Source organism: Suncus etruscus, chromosome 7 (assembly GCF_024139225.1).
Source record: "Suncus etruscus isolate mSunEtr1 chromosome 7, mSunEtr1.pri.cur, whole genome shotgun sequence".
NCBI classification, from domain to species: domain Eukaryota; kingdom Metazoa; phylum Chordata; class Mammalia; order Eulipotyphla; family Soricidae; genus Suncus; species Suncus etruscus.
The window spans coordinates 16733024-16755202 of NC_064854.1; the positions used below are offsets into that span (position 1 = coordinate 16733024).

Sequence of the window (22179 nt, forward strand, 5' to 3'; positions counted from 1 at the left end):
TAACTACACTCATCACTCTGTGTGGTGAGCTTCATGTCATGAGCTGCACCTTCCAGCCCACATCTCTCTGGTCTCTGAGATACTGCTAAAAATATCATTCATTTTTCTAAAACCCATAGATGAGTGAAACTATTCTGCGTCATTCTCCCTCCCTCTGACTTATTTCACTCAGCATAATAGATTCCATGTATAGGATTCCGCTTTTTTTTTTTTTTTTTTTTTTTTTGGTTTTTGGGCCACACCCTGTGACGCTCAGGGGTTACTCCTGGCTATGCGCTCAGAAGTTGCTCCTGGCTTCTTAGGGGACCATATGGGACGCCGGGGGATCGAACCGCGGTCCGTCCTAGGCTAGCGCAGGCAAGGCAGGCACCTTACCTCCAGCGCCACCGCCCGGCCCCAGGATTCCGCTTTTTGATCCATTTTTGCCTCGCTGTGTCTCTCTTTAACTGGTCCATTTAGTCCATTCACATTGAGAGAGATAATTGTCATGGGATTTAGTGTCATCTTTGTGTAGGACTTTGGTGTGTCTCTTGGTCTATCTCGTCTTAAAGTAGACCAGTTTTTCTTTTAAGGCTGGTAAAGTCTTTATCTCTGTAAAGTTTCTTAGCTGTTATTTGTCTGTGAAGCTGTATGCTTCCTTTAAACCTGAATGTGTAAGTCCTGCTGGGTGAAGTATTCTAGATGAAGCATTCATTTTATGGAGCTTTTTTTTTTTTTTTTTTTTTTTTTTTTTTTTTGGTTTTTGGGAAAACCCATGGTGCTCAGGGGTTACTCCTGGGGGACCATATGGGATGCTGGGGATTGTACCCAGGTCCATCCCAGGTCGGCTGCTTGCAAGGCAAATGCCCTACCTCTGTGCTATCTCTACAGCTCCTTCATTGAGTTTTGTCACTATATCCCTCCACCGCCTTCGGGCCTTGAAGGTCTGGTATGACAGATCTGCTATAAATCTTAAGGATGCTCTATTGAGTGTAGTTTCCCTTTTTGAGCTTGCTGCTTTCTTTTCTTTTTTTTTTTTTTTTTTTTTTTTTTGGTTTTTCGGGCCACACCCTTTTGATGCTCAGGGGTTACTCCTGGCTAAGTGCTCAGAAATTGTCCCTGGCTTGGGGGGAACCATATGGGACGCCAGGGGATTGAACCGCGTTCATGATCTTTCCTTGGCTAGCGTTTGCAAGGCAGACACCTTACCTCTAGTGCCACCTCGCCGGCCCTGATGTTGCTGCTTTCAGTATTATTTCCTTATATGTGGGATTCATCATTGTGACTAAGATGTGTCTTGGGATGCTTTTCTTTGGATCTCTTTTAGTTGGTACTCTTAGGGCATGCAAGATTTGGCTGCATGCACTCTTTAGCTCTGGGAGTTCTCTGTAATGATGTCCTTGACTATTGATTCTTCCTGGCGATTTTCTTCCTGGGTCTCTGGGAGTCCAACAATTCTTATGTTGTTTCTGTTAAATTTATCAAAGACTTCTATTTTTATCTGTTCATATCCTTTGAGTATTTTTTCCATTGTCTGATTGTTTGCTTTAAGGCTCTTTTCCAATCTCTTCTGTTGTGTGGAGTTATGTGAATTCATCTTCCAGTTCACTTTTTTTCAGTCTTCAGCTGCTGTTACTCTATTGGAGAGACTTTCCAGTGAGGTTTTCATTTTACCTACCAAGTTTTACAGACCTTTATTCCACTTTGAAGTTTTCTCATTTCCTTTTTTTTTTTTTTTTTTTTTTGGTTTTTTTGGGCCACACCCGTTTGATGCTCAGGGTTTACTCCTGGCTAAGCTCTCAGAAATCACCCCTGGCTTGGGGGGACCACATGGGACACCAGGGGATCGAACTGCGGTCCTTCCTTGGCTAGCGCTTGTAAGGCTAGCGCCACCTCGCCGACCCCGAGTTTTCTCATTTCTATTTTCATATCCTCTTGATTCTTTTTTCTTTGGTCGCTATACGTTCAGAAATCGCTCCTGGCTTGGGGGACTATAAGGGACACCAGGGTTTTGAACCAGGGTCTGTCCTAGGTTAGCACACGTAAGGCGAACACCATATCGTACCACTTGTGCCAGCACTCCGGCCTCCTCTTGATTCTTATTTGTGGTTCATTCAGTTCAATCCATGCTTTCTTTGAGTTCTATGAACATTCTCCATATTCTCTAAACTCTGTGTCTGAGAGGCTAAATTAGTGCTTGATATTTTTTTGTTTTGTTTTGTTTTTTGTTTCGTTTTGTTTTTGGCCACACCCGGTGACGCTCAGGGTTACTCCTGGCTATGTGCTCAGAAATTGCTCCTGGCTTTGGGGACCATATGGGACGCCAAGGGAATAGAACTGCGAACTGTGGTCCATCCTAGGCTAGCACACACAAGGCAGATGCCTTATGGCTTGTGCCACCGCTCCGACCCCTGGCATTTTTTGGGTCATCAGAGCTGCCATCATCATTCTCTGTGCATGATGTTGACCAGCGCTGTTTCCCCATTGTCACGTTTATAGTGTGATGTTTTCTACATGTTTTGCTGGGGAATTATTGACTAGAGGATGTGTGAGTCCCGGGAGGAAATTGGAGGGACTGGGCTCCTCTGGCTTTGCTCTTCGTGGGCTTGGTCAGCTCACCTGTGTTGAAGTGACTTCCACAGACTTCTGAGTGGGGTTGTTCTCAGCAGCCATGTTGGAAAGCATATGGAGGGGATCAGCAGCAAATACATAGATTTCTTATTTTAGAAAGGAGAATATTCATTGATAAGGAGATGGCTACTTTGCAGGTAGAGAAATGTTTTTGTTTTTTGGTATAAAAAGGGGGGGGGCACCCAGCTGCATGCTAAGAAATTGCTACTGGCAGTCTCACAGGACCTTATGTATCCTGGAACCTAACCTTGGGTAGCCTGCATGCAAGGCAAATGTTCTGCCTCTGTGCTATATAGCTCTGGCCCCATAGAAGGGAATCTTAAAATATTTTTTTTCTTATTTTTTTGTTTTTGAACTTAAATCTCACTCCTGACTACATTTGGAGATCTCTTGTGGTGTTTTCTGGGAAAAATAACTGTTCCAAGTTGGCCACATGCAAGATAAGCACCTAACCTCCCATATTGTCTCCCTGGCTCCTAATTATGCATTCTTAATACTTTTTTCTCTGTTAAAGACATAAGACATCTGGGGGAGTTGAGAGACCCCAGTGTGAGAGTAATTTCAATATGCAAACTATAATAGTGTGTTAGGCTTTTATGAATGTTTTGATTTTCACCAAGCCACAATAATATGGCCAAGAATAGATTCTATAAAAATGTTCTTTTTGTCTTTTCTTTTACACTGAAGCCAACAAAGAAAGGACTTCACAGATTCAATCTGAAATTTCATCAGCTGCTTCAGCAAATGCTTCTAACACAGAGACAGCTGAACCAGAAAAAGTCCTGGGGACTCCCAAAGATCACCCTGAAAACCCTGATGTCAGCTGTGACTCCCAAGCACTAAATATGTTAGCTGATCTAGCATTAAGCTCCTCTACCTCTGCCTCCTCATCCTCTGATACCAGGGACCTTCCGTGCTCCTCTCAGTTACCACAAAAAGATCTTTTAAGTTCTAAAGAGCATTCTTTGCGGAGGACCTCTGACCATGTGTATCACCGGGGAGCCCGACATCCCAGAGGTGGGACACTGGCCAAACCTGCTGCTAACAAGAAGGGTCTCTCCACATCAGACCCCATCAGCCGAACCCCTGTGGAAGCGCAGCCCACGCCTGAGGAAAGGTTGGAAACTTCTCAGAGTCAAAAATCAGTTGTTGCTGTGGAACATTCTTACGCCCTTATTGTCACAGAGCACTCAAAGAAGCAGTTACAGCAGAGAGGGGCGCCTGGCCCAGCCTTTGCTAAGAATAGCACCAAAGGCTCTGATGCTGGAACTCCTGTTGGAAAAGTCATGCCATTTCGGCATCAGCAAATCACCTCTCCTCTTCAGAAGCTTCCTGAGTACCCTCTCCTGAAGCAGAATGCTGGGTTGCTGTCTTCCAGCCTGAGAGAATTTTGTTGCTCTCGCACAGTGTTTCCCTGTGAAGGGTCCTTTAAGGTCACTATCAAATGTGAGACAGAGTATGTTTTCAGCTTGGACAGCAAGTACACCAACAACCCACTGGAAAAAACAGTCCTGAGAGCATTACATGGGTAAGTGTCAGGACACGATGCAGAGCATAAAACACTTTTGTAGAGGGGCCAGACCAATAGTACAGCAGTAAGGCATTTGCCTTGCATGTGGGCGACCCGGGTTCAATACCTGGCATCCAATATGGTCCACCAAGCCTGCCAGAGAAGATTTCTCAGTGCAGAGACCTCTGATCGATGCCAGGTGTGGCCCCCCCCCAAAATACCCAAAAACTTGTGGAGATCAGTGTGGTGAGGTGGAACAGTACTAGTGCTAGCTTTGTGGCAGGAGGGAATTTTCAGTGCCAAAGAACATGAGGCTTTCTGTCCTGATGGTGGACCTGACTCTGCAACTATCTTGTCATTGATCACATGGGGGGAAGTGTCTCTTGGAAAACTTCAGATTTGTTTTTTGTTTGTTTTTGGGCCATACCCAGTGATGCTATGCACTAGGAAATTGCTCCTGGCTTTGAGGGACCATATGGGATGCTGGAAATTGAACCCAGGTGCATCCTGGGTCAGCCGTGTGCAAGGCAAATACCCTACCGCTGCGCTAATACTCAGGCCCCTGGTTTTTTTTTTTTTAATTTTGTTTTTGGTTTTGTTTTAAAACCTCAGCTTTGTAAACTGCTTTTCACACTTGAAATCCTCTGTTGAAGCCTTCTTGGCGTTTGAATTAGAATATTAAAACTGGCGCTTAATGTGAAGTAGTAAGATACAGAAAAATGTATGGAAAAATTTATCTTGCTGAAGTTGGGCAGGTTGCTCTGAATAAACCGGGTTGACCTATTCAGGATTAAACCTGAGCACTGCAGATGTGGCTACTCCACCCCCCTCAAAATTTTTTTTCTTTTTTTTTTTTTTTTTTTTTTTGGTTTTTGGGCCACACCCGGTGACGCTCAGGGGTTACTCCTGGCTATGCACTCAGAAGTCGCTCCTGGCTTGGGGGACCATATGGGACGCCGGGGGATCGAACCGCGGTCCATCTCCTAGGCTAGCGCAGGTAAGGCAGGCACCTTACCTCGAGCGCCACCGCCCGGCCCCCAAATTTTTTTTTTTTTTTCTTATGGTAAGAAGAGCACATACTTGAATTTCCATGTGCTCCTTGGCCTGAATCTCTCACTTACAGGCTTCCAGCACTCCAGAGCTCTGCTGTCCTGTTCCTCTGAATGTGGCCACTATGAATGTTTAAGATCTATGGTTTCTGTAGATTTCTCTACTACTGTTGCTAAAAATGCTACTAACTGGAGCCAGAGTGATAACATAGCGGTGATAGTGTCTGCCTTGCATGCGGCTGATCCGGGTTCAATCCCCAGCACCCTATATAATCCCCTGAGCCCTGCCAGTAGTGATTCTTGTGTGCAGAGCCAGGACCCTTGAGCACCGTCAGGTGCGATTACCTTCCCACCTACATCACCAGTCTGAGGAGAAACAAGAAGATGGTGTTATGGAACTTGATTCACATAATAGGTAGATTGAAGTCAGAGGGTGTTGGAAAGGAAATATTCTATCAGGAATCTAGAGGTGTTTGTGGTAGTGACCACATAGAGCATTTTTGTCAGTTCCCTTCTCTATCATAGGAATGAATGGATTAAATACTGAATACTTAATTGAATCAATTCCATCCTTACCTGTTTCATGTATAAGTATTTAATTTTAAAAATAAAAACTATCGGGGCTGGAGCGATAGCATAGCTGTAAGGCATTTGCCTTGCTTGCGGCCAACACTGGACGGATGGTGGTTCAAATCCTGGCATACAATTTGGTCCCCGAGCCTGCCAGCAGTGGCTTCTGAACGCAGAGACAGAAGTAACCCTTGAGCACCACGGGGTGTGACCCAAACCGCCCCCCCCCCCAAAAAAAAAAAAACCAAAAAATTAAAACTAGCTAAGATTAATCATGAAAGCACTTACTTATGCTAAGACAGTCAACTAAAATAACCATTTCTTATGCTTTTGTTTGCTTGAAAACCCTCAGGCCCTGGAATGCTGACTTACCCGATAACATGGAGGAAGTAAAGCTTTTACTTCATATGTGGGTGGCTCTGTTTTACAGTGGTCCCAACAAAATCTTGCGGGCATCTCGAAGAGTGGTCGAACACAGCAACCCAGCAAAGTATGTGTCTCTCAACAGCACATCAGACTCTTTGGAACTCAGTGAAAATGAGGACTTCCTTAATGTGGACACACTGTCAGAGGATAGTGTCACCCCAACAGCTCAGACGACTGCAAGCTTCCCTGACACTGACACAGTTCCTCCTCTCCTTAAACCACCATCAGCCAGAGGATTGGAACTCTGGATCCAGAATGATCAGGAGGAAGTGTGTGCAAGAGAGGAACAGTCAGAGCTGCCAGAAAGACAGAATTTCATCTATTCTTGTAGTCACGAGGTGAGTGAAGGTGACATTAAAGTGTGAAGAGACGTTCATGTTTTATACATTTGTATTAAATCAGTTAAGACCAGGCATTGATGGAGTGGAGTGGGGGTGTTCTTACTCTATTAAGGATTATGCAGAAATTACTGTTTACCTCAGCCGCAGTTTTCTGCAGCTGGAGTGTTAATGCTCTCAACTGAAAAAATCAAAGTGAAGAAAATCACAGTGGTCATTTGATTCAGCCCACCATGATAGTGTCACATACCAGATTTGTATCATTTGAGACAATTTTTTTTTTTTTAGTAGAGCTAACTAACTAGCACCTGTTATATTTTCTCTGGAGTTTTGATGGAGGATGGTTTTCTTTTCTTTAAAGTCTATTTTTTTTTGTTTTTGTTTTTGGGTCACACCCGGCAGCACTCAGGGATTACTCCTGACTATGCTCAGTAATCGCCCCTGGCAGGCACAGGGGACCATATGGGATGCCGGAATTTGAACCACAGTCCTTCTGCATGAAAGGCAAACTCCTTACCTCCATGCTATCTCTCTTTTTTTAAAATCTAAATGGTTTTTTTGTTTATTTTTGTCTTTTTTTTAAATCAGCAACACAGGTTTATTTCCTCCGAGCTCTGGGGGTCCACCACAGCCTCCTGACACAGCAGGAATTCAGTCTGCAATGAGACCCTGAGCATTAAAACTCACAGACATTTTAGGGAATTCATATGATAATGAGCACACAAGTCAAAACATTTCATAGGTTTAAACAAGTGTTTTCAGTTCAAATTCTCCAATAATGGGCCCGGAGAGATAGCACAGCGGTGTTTGCCTTGCAAGCATCTGATCCAGGACCAAAGGTGGTTGATTCGAATCCCGGTGTCCTATATGGTCCCCCGTGCCTGCCAGGAGCTATTTCTGAGCAAACAGCCAGGAGTAACCCCTGAGCACCACCGGGTGTGGCCCAAAAACCAAAAAAAAAAAAAAAAAAAATCTCCAATAATATTCACGGAAAAAGGCACAATTTACTAACTGTTCCGCCCCCCCCCCCATGACATTATTCATTCCATCCCTCATCCCGATGGTATTCTGAGATATAGGTAGGACCTCCAGGTGGTCTTTAGATGTGTTCTGATTTGGCATGGGAAGGCCCCATGCTAGCAGGGTTGGTGGCACCCTGTGCGGCCAGGGTGGAGGTACCGACTCAGGCTGAGAGTGAGACTTAAGACCTCTTGCTCGGGACACACACAAATTCCCTTTTAGAGCATATACTTTGCATGCTTGAGGCCAAGTTTGAAATTGTTACCACATGGCCTCTCAGCACTATAATGAGTCACCTCCAAGCACAGACCAGGAGAAGGCCCTGAAAATACCTGTTTTCTGGGTGTGGTCCCCCAGAAAAAAAAAAGTTTTATTTTACTCTTTTTTTATAATTATCTTTATTTAAACACTGTGATTACAAATATGATTATAGTTGTATGATTACAGTCATGTAAAGAACACCTCCCTTCACCAGTGCAACATTCCCACCACCAATTTCCCAGATCTCCCTCCTCCCCACACCCCCCACACCTGTACTCGAGACAGACTTTCTACTTCCCTCATTCATTCACATTGTTATGATAGTTTTCAGTGTAGTCATCTCTCCAACTGCACTCATCACTCTGTGTGATGAGCTTCATGTCATGAGCTGCACCTACCAGCCCTCATCTCTCTTGTCTCTGAGATACTGTTAAAAACGTCTTTCATTTTTCTTAAAGCCCATAGATGAGTGAAACCATTCTGCGTCTTTCTCTCTCCCTCTGACTTACTTCACTCAGCATAATAGATTCCATGTACATCCATGTATAGGAAAACTTCATGACTTCATCTCTCCTGACAGCTGCATAGTATTCCATTGTGTATATGTACCACAGTTTCTTTAGCCACTCATCTGTTGAAGGGCATCTTGGTTGTTTCCAGAGTCTGGCTATTGTAAATAGCGCTGCAATGAATATAGGAGTAAGGAAGGGATTTTCATATTGTATTTTTGTGTTCCTCGGGTATATTCTTAGGAGTGGTATAGCTGGATCGTATGGAAGCTCAATTTCCAGTTTGTGAAGGAATCTCCATATCGCTTTCCATAAAGGTTGTACTAGACGGCATTCCCACCAGCAGTGAAAAAGAGCTCCTTTCTCTCCACATCCCCACCAGCACTGCTTGTTTTCCTTTTTTGTGATGTGTACCAGTCTCAGTGGCGTGAGGTGGTACCTCATAGTAGTTTTGATTTGCACCTCCCTGACGATTAGTGATGTTGTGTTGAGCATCTTTTCATGTGCCTTTTGGCCATTTGCCTTTCTTCTTTTTCAAAGTGTCTGTTCATTTCTTCTCCCCATTTTTTGATGGGGTTAGTTGTTTTTTTATTGTATAGTTCTGTCACTACCTTGTAAATTTTGGGTATTAGTCCTTTATCTGATGAGTATTGGGTGAATAATTTCTCCCACTCATTGGGTGGCCTTTGTATTCTGGGCACTATTTCCTTTGAGATGCAGAAGCTTCTCAGTTTAATATAGTCCCATCTGTTTATCTCTGCTTCTACTTGTTTGGAAAGTTCTGTCTCCTCCTTAAAGATGCCTTTAGTCTCAATGTCCTGGAGTGTTTCACATACATGTTGTTCTATATACCTTATAGTTTCAGATCTGATATCAAGGTCTTTAATCCATTTGGATTTTACCTTTGTACATGGTGTTAGCTGGGGGTCTGAGTTCGCTTTTTTGCATTTACTGAAAAATGAAATCGTGGGGCCGAAGCAATAGTGCAGCAGTATGGCATTTGCCTTGCACGTGGCTTACGCAGGATGGACCATGGTTTCATCCCCGGCATCCCATATGGTCCCCCAAGCCAGGATCAATTTCTGAGCACATAGCCGGGAGTAACCCCTGAAAGTCATTGGGGATTGGCCCAAAAACAACAACAACAACAACAACAAAAACATAAAACGAGTACTTCTATAATACTACATCTAAGTTATATTAAATGTTGACATATGTTATTTAGGCTACATTTTCAAATCTTTGAAGTTAGCAATGGTCTAAACCATTTTTTTCTCTATAAAATTCCATTTTAAGGGCCAGAGAGCTACTAACAGGCGTAAGTCACAGGCCGTGGAGGAGGCTGGTTCGACCTTTAATGCCCCATGGTTCATGTCCCCTCTCCTTCCCACCCCAGGACAGCCAGGGTGGCTCAAGCAGTACTCAGCTACAGGCCTCAGGTTGAACCATGGGCCAGCCCAGTGGCCTCCTTTGTTGCAGACATGCCCACAAGCCAAAAATATGTTGACTGAAATTTATTTTTAAAAATTAGTGTTGGTGATTTAACTCTTAACTGTGTATATTTTTAAACAAAACTCGTATTTGAGAGATTCATCTGTGATAGTCTTCAGTCGAAAGATTGAAATCTGTTAAACGTTTTGAAAATCAACTTGTATTTTCTTTTTACTTTTGTCATAGATAATTAAAGAAAAAGAAAAACAGGACTCATCAGATAAACTAGATGGTTCTGATTCTATGCTTTCTAGAAACTCCCAAACATCTCTTCCTTCTGTTCTTGCTGAAGATAAAACTTTTGAGCCACTTGACAGCAGAATAGCGAGAATGTACAGTGATTCCATCACCCAAACCACAGTCACCATGGCTTATGATGGCACTCAGTCTGCTGCCTGCAAAAGGTCACCTCAAAGTCCTCTGGAGAGCCCAGTGGGCATCTTTCAGACGACAGTGCAGGCAGACACTGAGGCTTTACAGGACCTACTCCAACAGAACAGCCCCTTCAAAGATGACCAGTCTTCTCTGGAAAAGAAAGATGACAGTGCTGAGTATGTGGTGATTAATCTGGAGCCAGTGACTCTCACTTTTGATAAAAATCTCTTTGTACCAATACCGACAGAAATTATCAATGAAACCAACACCCCTGCAGCCTTTAATATGGAGTTGGTTAAACAGTTATCACCACCAAGTGTCATGCATGCTGTGTCCTCTGAAAAAACTCCAACACCAAGTAGTCTAGACATCCAATCTCCGACAGTGCCAGGACATTTAGACACTAAATTCCTTTGTGCTTCGCCGGTAAGTAGAGAGTCACTTGCTGAAGAAACATGCTCCTCAGGGAACAAGCCTGTTCGAGGATCCTCATCACCACCTGCTTGCTCAGTGCTCTTGGAGGCACCATTAGCTCAGACTTCTAAGTACTCGGTACCCGGAGAAGAAATTAAACTCTCTGAAGAATTGGTCCTGCAGGCCCCAAGTGTCTTTGGCACGGCATCAGAAGAGATTAGCGAGCCTTCACAGGTAGCAGTCTCGTCATCAGCCTCTGCCTCCTCCAGGAAAAGTGACTCATTCACCCACATCTCATCAATATGTAATACTTCAGGGGCAGCTTTAGAAGACCACAGCTGTGGTCATAACAGTGAAAATGTGAATTTTCGCTCATTGAATTCAGCATTTACCAAACATGATGCACAGTCTCTGAGCAAAGAGGTCAATGTAGAATTATCAGGGGAAGATTCTGACATTGATCTGATTCTGACACTGTCACCACCTACCAGCCCCAGTGAAGTGCCTGCTGGGGACATCACCCCAAATCAAGAGGTTGTTTTAACAAGTGTAAATGACCAGCGTGTGGCTGAGAAAAACACTTGGCCTGGAGAGAATGAAGACATGAATTCCAGTCACCCATCAGTTTATCCTGTAGAGACAGCCAAAACACTAGCAAATAAAGAGCAGAGAGGTGAGCATGGACAGCCAGTAACTGTCACACTTCCCCAGGAAAACTGTACCTTGAATGTTTCTGAGAAAGTGCATGTTCCCTCAGATTTTCCCTTTGGTTCTTTAATCGAGGAAGTGTCACCAGCTTCTAGTCCTGGTCCCCAGGCTTCCGCTGAGGAAATGCAACCTCAGGCCAGTAAAAAGTCTCCATATACAGGCTCTAAGGGAAATGACAGATCCTCTCAGATTGAGGCAGGAGATTTGGCCATAAAAGAAAATGCTTCTGTTGGTCCTGCCCTTTCAGTGGGCCTGGGTAACTTCACTCAGGGACTGGAGACACAGCGCCCTGCTGAAAGATCTCTGCTACTAAATGATGGCCCAGATGGCAAAGAGACACATTTCAACCTCCCAGGAAACGCATCCAAGGAGAATGGCTCAGAAGATCATGAGGAAAGCTCCGGGTTCTCAGAGCAGATTCCCTGCTGTGATTCGAAGGTAAAGCACTCTGACTCAGCAACCAATGACAACAGTGACCTCAAACCTCTAGAAAAATCAGATACGTTACAGCCAGTTTGTATGGAGAACAGAAATTCAGACTTAAATCATCTTGTCTCTGAGACCAGCAAGCTTCCATCTAGTCCCCAGGAGCATCTGGAAAGTAAGACTTCAGATGACACATTTGTTCCTACAGCTGCTCCAAATGATCGCACCAGCATGCCATCAAAAGAACAGATGAAGCAAATACTCTTTGGTAATTTGAAATCCAGTGAAGGGAATTACATGCAAGTGAGGTCCTTCGAGGTGGAGTCTGGTGATAGGGTTGATAACACAGAGGCCAACATGCATGCAGTTAGCCTCCAGCCTGCTGCCTCCTCTGGTGGTGCTCCATCGACCTGTCCGCTGCCTGTGAGTGCTGAAACAGGTCGTCAGAGCCAGATATTGCCACTGGTCAGAATATCCACTTTGCTTAGAAATGAAACTGAGGGTCCGTTACCAGATGCCACCAGTTTAGGCGGCTTTGTGTCTGAGACACACCCATCAGATCCAAATGGTGGACAAGTACCAGGGCACATGCTGTCAGATACATCAGCATCGAAGACAGAAGATCCGCTGAGTGGTGGACTTATTCCCACATATACTGGTTCTTACCCATACACAGCCGCCTCTGGTGACATGGGGAGGAATGAGCCTTCTGCTTCCTGTGTTTCTAAAACTGGGGACCCTAGTTGTGGCATTTCTGGGAAGCAGACAGAAAGTAAGGGCCCTGGTGACCAGCCCAGGACCCTGGGCCGCACAAGAAACCCAAACAGAGACTTGGATTGGGATGTCGGTGTGAATTCTGACATCCAATCTGAACCATTTTCTGGCAACTACAAAGACTTTACTGACGCTGGTAGAAAATCAAAATTTGACCTGAAGGCCTGCACTCCACGTTATAGGCACAGCAAGAAAAAGGGGGAGGACAGCTCTCTTCTGCATGCAGGCCCAAGTGATCATGAAGACTGGAGCATCTCTAAGCAAATCCCGGGGCCTGAGACCAACATGCCTTCCAAACACTGGGGCCTTGGGTTGAAGAAAGATAAGTGCAGGCCAAGTTGCATCCAGATCCAAGACCTCCACGGCATCCCCCGAACTTATGCTAACTTCACTATCACTAAGGGGCTCCCAGATGCTTCAAGGCCACTGCACAGCCCACACCCCACACAGCATGATTTGCTCAGCCCCTTGGTCAACACGTGGCAGGAGGCAAGTGACCTCACCCAGAATACACTGGACCTGGAATATCTGTGCTTTGCACATAAACTCAGACAAATGGTAAAGCAAACAGACCCTCTGCAATCTGCTCCTTCCAGTAGCGTGCTGAAGGCAGCGTCTCCAAGCAGAGCTTTCCCTGTGACAGAAACGGCCGCGTGCCCAGTCCGTTCCACATGCCGAAGCCAAAGTCCCCTAGTGGTAACCATCATGTCCCCAGAGCCCAGGAAAAGTATGCACACGAGAGGCCACCAGTCTGCTAGTAGTTTGGACATTTCTCCCTCTTGGAAGGAGAGACATGGTCTCGGCAGGAAACCTGCTAATCCTGAAAGAAAGAATGTTTCCTTCCACCTCCACAAACTAAAATACAACAGTCCTCTGAAAGACCCTCGAAATGATATCTCATTGATTCTCAATGAGTATGCCGAGTTCAACAAGGTGATGAATAGCAACCAGGTCATCTTCCAGGACCACGAGTCCAATGCTGCAGGGTGCACCCTATCTGAGGACTTGGGCTCCTCTTTCCCAAGAAGGTGTGCCTCCTATGAAGACATGATCACAGACTTATGTGCCAGCCTGCACATCCGACTGAAGAGTGTTATGAAGGAGGCTTGCCAAAGCACCTTCCTCTTTTACATTGTGGAGACAGAAGACCAGGCATTCCTCCTAAGAACAAAGGTACGGGGCCGGAGAGATAGCTTGGAGGTGTAAAGCGTTTGCCTTGCATGCAGGTTGGTGGTTCGAATTCCGGCATCCCATGTGGTTCCCCTGTGCCTGCCAGGAGCAATTTCTGAGCATAGAGCCAGGAGTAACCCTTGAGCACTGGCGGGTGTGACCCCAAAAAAATAAAGAACAAAGGTACGCCAAGGTTGCCGACTCGTTCCAGTTTTAAGCTAGAGATAGTGGAACAGGCATGCCAGGCTTGCTTGCCAGCCAAGTCCGGCTTTAAGTCTGGCAAGTACACTGTTCTTGGCTTCATATGAAATACCGAATTGATATAGAAATTTCAGAACTCCATGGTTGGTGGCTAGTGTGCCACTGAAAGTAGATGTGGGTATTCCTGAATTAGTGTTGTGATTGATTTCAGAGAAAGTTACCTGACACACTTATATTCAAAGCTAAAATGCAGATTTGAAAATCGAGGCCAAAGAAGATAGTTCAGGTGCAGGGGCCCAGACAGGAACTCCAGCACCACTTGGCCCTCATGCACACACTTCCAGGTGTAGCCCTGGAGCCCAGAGTACTGCTGCTGTGACCCCACAGTATCTAGCACTTAGCCCCTTGGTTCCCTGATTATTTCCTGGGAGTGAGAGACACATTCTTACACCCACTCCACAAAGAAAAATTATTGGAGCTTGGGAGACTCCAGATTCTATCTGTGCCTAAGCATGCATACCTCATACACACACCCTCAACCCCGCCTTTCTCTGTTGCTGTGGCTAGTTGAGACCTAAGACAGACAAGCTCAAGCATTGCCTTGCCCATGTTTGGTTGACATCATGAGGCCATCAAGGTGTGCTTTGGAAATGGAAAGCCCTAGGAACTGGGTCCTGCCACACGCCCTGTCCTACACAATCCAGTTTTGGAAGAATCACTCTGTGATACGCAAAGCACATTACAGACTGATGGTCTCACTTTAAAACTAAACATCTGCATGTATGTATCCTGTTTAAAAAGCAGCAGCTTTTTATATTCTGGAAATATTTTTGTCTTTATATAAACGTACACATCAGCTTTGAGACATCTTTGATAGACAAATACATGCTTAATATAGTAATAAATCACCAGTGATAAGCTTTGTTAGGATCTAATAAATAGCAAGCACTTCCTGATATCTGTTTAACCTATGAAAGTACTACTGTGCAAGTATCCTTTTCTTTTCTTTTTTTTTTTTTTTTGGTTTTTGGGCCACACCCTGTGACGCTCAGGGGTTACTCCTGGCTATGCACTCAGAAGTTGCTCCTGGCTTCTTGGGGGACCATATGGGACGCCGGGGGATCGAACCTCGGTCCGTCCTAGGCTAGCGCAGGCAAGGCAGGCACCTTACATCCAGCGCCACCGCCCGGCCCCAAGTATCCTTTTCTTAAGGGAGCACTCTAAATCTTTCAGAACATTCTGCAGAAAGGAGGCCACACAGAAATTGAACCTCAGCATTTCTGTCAAGCCTTTCACAGAGAAAATGATACACTCATTGTCATCATCAGAAATGAAGATATAGCATCACATCTGCATCAGGTAAGTTTGGAACTTTTATTCTTTTTTTTGTTTTTGGGCCACACCCAGCGGTGCTCAGGGGTTACTCCTGGCTGTCTGCTCAGAAATAGTTCCTGGCAGGCATTGGGGGGGGGGGGGTCTATATGGGACAACGGGATTCGAACCAACCACCTTTGGTCCTGGATCGGCTACTTGCAAGGCAAACGCCGCTGTACTATCTCTCCGGGCCCCGGAACTTTTATTCTAAGACATTGTATTCTAGATCTGTAAGCCGCCACTGCCATTTTCACCTAGAACAGTTAAAAATCATTACCAACGAGGCCGGCGAGATAGCATGGAGGGAAGGCGTTTGCCTTCCATGTAGAAGGATGGTAGTTCGAATCCCGGCATCCCATATGGTCCCCTGTGCCTGCCAGGGGCGATTTCTGAGCATAGAGCCATGAGTAACCCCTAAGCACAGCCAGGTGTGACCCAAAAACCAAAAAAAAAAAAAAATCATTACCACCAAAACCATAATTTGGAGATAATGGGATCAAGAAGGTATAGAATTTTGTGTATCCCAAATATGTTCAGGGCTAATTATGTTTTGAAAAGAAAACTTTGGGGTCTGGAATGATAGCACAGCAGTTGGGCATTTGCCTTGCACACAGCCTACTTGGGATGATCCTGGGTTCAATTCCTGGCACCCCATATGGTTCCCCCGAGTATGCCAGGAGCAATTTCTTTGTGCAGAGCCAGGAGTAACTACCCCTGCATCACCTGGTGTGGCCCAAAAGCCAAATAATAATAATAATAATGAAAAAAATTAAACTTTTAAGGGCCAGAGAGAGCACAGCGGTAGGACGATTGCCTTGCAAGCACCCAATCTAGGACAGACCATGGTTCAAATCCCAGCATCCCATATGGTCCCCGAGCCTGCCAGGAGTGATTTCTGAACGCAGAGCCAGGAGTAACCCCTGTGCGCTGCCAGGTGTGACCCAAAAAGCAAAAAGGGAAGAGAAAAAAAAAAAAACACAACTTTTATTCAGTGTCTAAGGAAGAACTATTAAAACAGGAAAGCATAGTCATCAATGTTCTCATCTGAAACTAAGTCAGCACCTCTTGAATGTCTGACAATAGGTGTGAAAACGTTCCTCAATTCTAGTCTAGCATTTCCATTATTCAGTCCTTGCTTGTCCTCCAAGTGGACAGCAGGTCTATCAGCTCGTCATGGGAGCTGGAGCAGACTGGAACACCCCAGACAGGGGCACTAATGTCAGCAAGAGTCTCACCTGCCTGCCTTATAATTTTACAGTTTCCCCCAAAACATGAGGTATAGAAGCTTTTTTTTTGTGGTTTTTGGGTCACACCCGGCAGTGCTCAGGGGTTTTTCCTGGTTCCGTGCTCAGAAATTGCTCCTGGCAGACACGGGGGACCATATGGGACACTAGGATTCGAACTGATTGACGTTCTGCATGAAAGGTAAACGCCTTACCTCCATGCTATCTCTCCGACCCCTAGATGCTTTTTATTTGCCCTACCTCAACCTTTGGACTTTTTAAGAACCATTTTGGGGATTGTTTGGTTTGGGAGGGTTGTTTTGGTTTTGGGGCCACACCTGGCAATGCTCGGGAATTACTCCTAGCTCTGTGCTCAGAAATCACTCCTGACAGGCTCATCAGACCATACAGGATGCTGGGGATCGAATTTGGGTCAGCCACATGCAAGGCAACAGCCTACTTGCTGTGCTATTGCTCTCGACTCAGGAGAACCACTTTGTAATAATGAATGTAGTTTGTCCTTTCTGTGGTCGACATGACAGCTTCTCACTGTTCCTCCTTTTGTTGAATAGATTCCTTCTCTGCTGAAGTTGAAGCATTTTCCCAATGTCCTCTTTGCCGGCATCGACAGCCCTGAAGATGTGCTCGATTACACCTACCAAGAGCTGTTCCCTACAGGCGGCTTTGTGGTGTCAGATGACAGAGTATTAGAAATGTTGACATTAGGTTGGTCTTCTCTTTTCCTGAATACATCGCTTAAGACTTAATCTTATTTCCTAAAAATTTTCCCAAGTGTTTTCCCAGGGCACCACTTTTTTTTTTGTTTTTGGGCCACACCCGTTTGACGCTCAGGGGTTACTCCTGGCTATGTGCTCAGAAATCGCCCCTGGCTTGGGGGGACCATATGGGACGCCGGGGGATCGAACCGCGGTCCTTCCTTGGCTAGCGCTTGCAAGGCAGACACCTTACCTCCAGCGCCACCTACCCGGCCCCAGGGCACCACTTTTATTTATTTTATGTTGGCCACACCTGTCAATTCTCAGAGCTTACACTGGCTCTGCACTCAGGAATTAAGTCTTGGAAGTGCTCAGGGACCATATGGTACACATCAGGATGGGAACTGGGTCAGCCAATGTAAAAGGCAAATACACTGCTTGCTCTGCTATTGCCTTTCAGGGGACCAAATTTAGTGGAGTATTAGTCAAACTTTGAATATTTGTGCATTCAGTATTAGAATCCTGGTCATAGCTCTTTGTAAAGCTGAGTCCTCCGCTATGGTAAGTGGCTGAAAGTTTTCCAATAGCATTAATGTAGTGTTTTGAGATCATGCAATGAATGAATATCCAAACACCATAGTGGTTTTTATGTTTTTGGTTTTTTTTTTTTTTTTTTACTTTATAGGCCACACCTGGTGATACTCGGGTTACTCTATGTGCTCCGAAATCACTCCTGGGGGACCATATGGGATGCCAGGGGATTGAACTGCGGTCAGTCCTAGGCTAGTGCGGGCAAGGCTGCACCACTGCTGCAGCCCCACCATTGTGTTTTTTTGTTGTCACATACACACAAAATAATTAAGAGCCAGAGATGATACAGTGGGTAGGTCACTTCTAGTATGCAGCTGAACCCAGTTTGATCCCCAGCATCCTACAGTCCCCTGAGCACTGCTAGGAGTGATTCCTTCGTGCAGAGCCAAGAGTTGCCCCCGAGCATTGCTAAATGTGGCCCAAAACCTTTTTTTTGTTGTTTTGTTTTTGGGTCATACCCGGCAACGCTTAAGGGTTACTCCTGACAGGCTCGGGGGACCATATGGGATGCCGGGATTCAAGCAAACACCCTATCTCCACACTATTTCTCTGGCGGCCAAAAACAATTTTTAAAATTTCCTTTTGGGGCTGGAGTGATAGCACAGAGGTAGGGCATTTGGCTTGCACATGGCTGGCTGACCTGGGATGGAAATGGACCCAGGTTCAATCCCCGGCATCCCTCCCATATGGTCCCCCCAGCTTTCCAGGAGCAGTTTCTAAGTACACCACCAGGAGTTACCCCTGAGCGTCACTGGGTATGGCCCAAAAAAGAAAAACAAAAAAATTTAATTTTTACTGTGCAAGCCAAAACCCTAAATCAATTTTCTTGCCAATAATTTATTGTAGTTCAGCTGAAGGAAGTTGTTAAAATCCTGGAGAAACTAAATGGAAATGGAAGATGGAAGTGGTTGCTTCACTACAGGGAACATAAAAAACTCAAAGAAGATGTTAGGTAAGACCTTTATTGAGTAGAGCCTGAAGTTTGAAGTATGTGTTAATACTTCTCTAGGCCACAGCTTAACATGAACTTCTTTCGTTATGCCTAAAAAGTATTTGCAGAGGTATGTAAAAGATTCAAAAACCAAACATCCAATAGCATTTCCAACCCTTGGTTTGAGTAGATCAGTGCACAGACATAAGAGGCCCAGGTTCGATCGATCCTGCACAAGCAGGTGATTTTTAGGACCTTCCAAACTTTAACACCAATTACTCAAGGGGCATGAGTAAGAGTAATGGCATGAATGGACAGGAGGAAAACCATAAGCTAGAAGTAAGATTACTTTACTCAGGAAGTACTCCTGGAGGTGCTCAGGGACACTATGGGATGCTGGGGCTAGAACCCTGGTGGACCACGTGTAATACAAACAGCCTGCCCGCTATACTATTGCTCCGACCATAAATGAAAATTATCAACCTGTAATCATTTTTATTGAGTGTTTTGTTTTGGTTTGGTTTGGTTTGGTTTTTGGGCCACACCCGGTGACGCTCAGGGGTTACTCTTGGCTATGCGCTCAGAAGTCGCTCCTGGCTTGGGGGACCATATGGGACGCCGGGGGATCGAACCGCGGTCCGTCCTAGGCTAGCGCAGGTAAGGCAGGCACCTTACCTTTAGCGCCACTGCCTGGCCCCATAAACCCAGTTCCCAGGTTTTCTTTTTTTTTTTTCCTTTTGGTTTTTGGGCCACACCCGGCATTGCTCAGGGGTTCCTCCTGGCTGTCTGCTCAGAAACAGCTCCTGACAGGCACGGGGGACCATATGAGACACCGGGATTCGAACCAGCCACCTTTGGTCCTGGATCGGCTGCTTGCAAGGCAAACACCGCTGTACTATCTCTCCGGGCCTATTGAGTGTTTTATGGCTAGACCCTAGCATTCCTGAAGAGTAGAAACGGGGTTTGGCACTCAGGCAGCTAGGGAGAGATCTGACATTACTCTAACTTCTTGTTTGAGTGGATCCAGAGACACCCCTACTTCACTTTATTTTTTTGTTTTGTTTTGTTTTTGGGTCACACCTTCCTTCCTTCCTCTTTCTTTTTCTTTTTTTTTTTGGTTTTTGGGTCACACCCGGTGGTGCACAGGGGTTACTCCTGGCTGTCAGCTCAGAAATAGCTCCTGGCAGGCACGGAGGACCATATGGGACACCGGGATTCGAACCAACCACCTTTGGTCCTGGATTAGCTGCTTGCAAGGCAAATGCCGCTGTGCTATCTCTCCGGGCCCCTACTTTACTTTCTTAAAGTGAATTCAGTGAGGCATGAGGCTGGTTTCAGGAGGCAAAGCTACCGACTACAGAAATTGGAATGCGCAGCAATTAGGTAGACTCAAATGACATCGCAATGAGATCAAAGGCCACCAACAGGGTTTTACGGGGACCACTATTCCTGCAGATTATGATAGAGAGCTGTGGGAGGCATCTGGTTGTCTCCAAGATGAAATAAAAAATGGGTTGGGGGGGGGGAATGGGTAGGGGCTGGAGAGATAGCATGAAGGTAGAGTGTTTGCCTTGCATGCAGAAGGACGGTGGTTCAAATCCCGGCATCCCATATGGTCCCCAAGCCTGCCAGGAGCCATTTCTGAGCGTAGAGACAAGAATAACCCCTGAGCACTGCCAGGTGTGACCCAAAAACCAAAAAAAAAAAATAAAGGCGGGGGGGGGGGGATAGTTTAGCATTCATCCTTTAAAAGAGGGAGACAAAAGTTAAGATTTTAAGAGGTATGAAGATGCGGAAGCCTCATTCCCCAGGTGTAGGGTGTTGAGGAGCGGGTCTGGAGGCAAATGCCGACCCAAGAAATAGTCCACACACCGTTAAGGGGATAAAACCGATTCAGGAACTCCACATGCAAGCCCTTCCATGCCTATGAAACAGCTCAGTGGTGGAAAGCTGGAAACGCAGGAGAGCTATTCCTGAGACCAGGTGTCTTTATTAGGAAGCACCAGACCACACCCTGGGGTGGAGAACAAGTGGTCAGTTTAAGGCACCTTAACTGCTTCATAAGTGTTTCTGACCAATGAATATCAAGCTTATAATGACGAGGGACGGACCCAGCTACTCCAACAGTAAGAAATGAAGAAAAAGCACCTCACTCCCAGGAAAACAAAAGTATTTACCAAATGACTTGACTGAAAGTGACAGATGACTGGGGCCTTTTTTTTTTCCTACAGTGCCAAGAGCCTCCCACTTACAATGCAGCAGCTGTGTACAACACTGAGCAGTTTTCAAATCTTCATTTTCAATAGTAGGCTCAAGAATTAATAGCATGGTGACAAAGATGCCACCCAGCATTTAGAACTGTGATTAAAGTCAATGACCCTTTGTTTTTCCAGAATAGACTCTACTGCACGTAAGAAGCACATGATATTGCAGTCATGTCGAAGCACGAACATCATCGAGCTGCTTCACTATCACCAGTGTGACTCGCGCCCATCAGCCAAGGGAGACTACTTGAAGTGTCTGCGCAGCCTACAGGTGCAGCACATTTGCTCACGCTTTGCCATCTTCCTGACAGGCAAGTTTTTCACTGTTATCACCTGCCTCCAAACCTGGTGGGGATATGGCTGAGGGAGGGGGTGGAAATGCAGGGGGGAAGGATTTTCCACAGACTTTTAAAATTAAATTTTTTCCTTTCTCACAGAAAAGCCTGCTGTTTCCAGAGAAGTCTTTGAAAATAATGGCATCCTTGTTACAGATGTAAATAACTTTATTGAAAACATACAGAAGGTAGCAGCTCCATTTAGGAGCAGCTACTGGTAAGAGTATCTTCTGTAACTCCCACTGTGAGCTGGAATGAACATCAAGTAAATGTTTTGAGTATTTCCTAGTGTCAGAAATGAAAACTAAGCTACTCTTAAATATTCAGGCTCTCTGAACATGTGCATCTTCCATGGAAGATTCAGTAGCACCTGCTGTAGAAAATATTTTTTGGTTTAAATGGCAATGTTGTCATCACATTAATATTTAGGTTTTTATACTAATAAAATGTCTGGTTTCATTCAGTAGCTATCAGGTGTGAGGGCCATTTAAATACTGTTACGTAAAATATTTGAGACAGAATGCCTCCAGTGCTATTAACTGAAAGCAAGAGTTGTACAAATACATTTTGAACCTGGCAAAAATTAGGGGGAAAAAAACGGTTTTTGCCCATTAGAATCAGAAAGGCATGTGTTGTGAGACTAGTTTTTACAATAGTAAACCTCTAAAACAAGTACTGTAACTCAACACTAAGGTGATATTATCCTATGTGGTAAAATTTTACAGACGGGCGGCTTTTGTAAATAGTACACTACAAAACTCAGCCTTCTGCGGGGGGAGGGGGGAGTCATTTTATTTATATTAGAAATAAATTTCTACAGTAATACTTTGAAAACTAAGCAAGAAACCCATTTGTAAGATAATATCTATTTGGAACAGCTTTTTGTAACTTTT

General features: G+C 45.1%; 1 protein-coding gene across 1 annotated transcript in view; it reads left to right on the forward strand.

Moving 5' to 3' along the window:
- TASOR2 (transcription activation suppressor family member 2) overlaps nucleotides 1-21594 on the forward strand; it is a 71398-nt gene extending 49804 nt beyond the window's left edge. Inside the window, exons 15-22 of the mRNA XM_049777525.1 lie at nucleotides 3298-4138; nucleotides 6092-6503; nucleotides 9971-13654; nucleotides 15086-15211; nucleotides 17022-17175; nucleotides 18603-18708; nucleotides 21081-21262; nucleotides 21389-21594. Coding sequence (XP_049633482.1) covers nucleotides 3298-4138; nucleotides 6092-6503; nucleotides 9971-13654; nucleotides 15086-15211; nucleotides 17022-17175; nucleotides 18603-18708; nucleotides 21081-21262; nucleotides 21389-21507 — 5624 coding nt within the window. The 3' untranslated portion in view covers nucleotides 21508-21594. The remainder of the gene's footprint in view (nucleotides 1-3297; nucleotides 4139-6091; nucleotides 6504-9970; nucleotides 13655-15085; nucleotides 15212-17021; nucleotides 17176-18602; nucleotides 18709-21080; nucleotides 21263-21388) is intronic.
- Nucleotides 21595-22179: the final 585 nt, after the last annotated feature.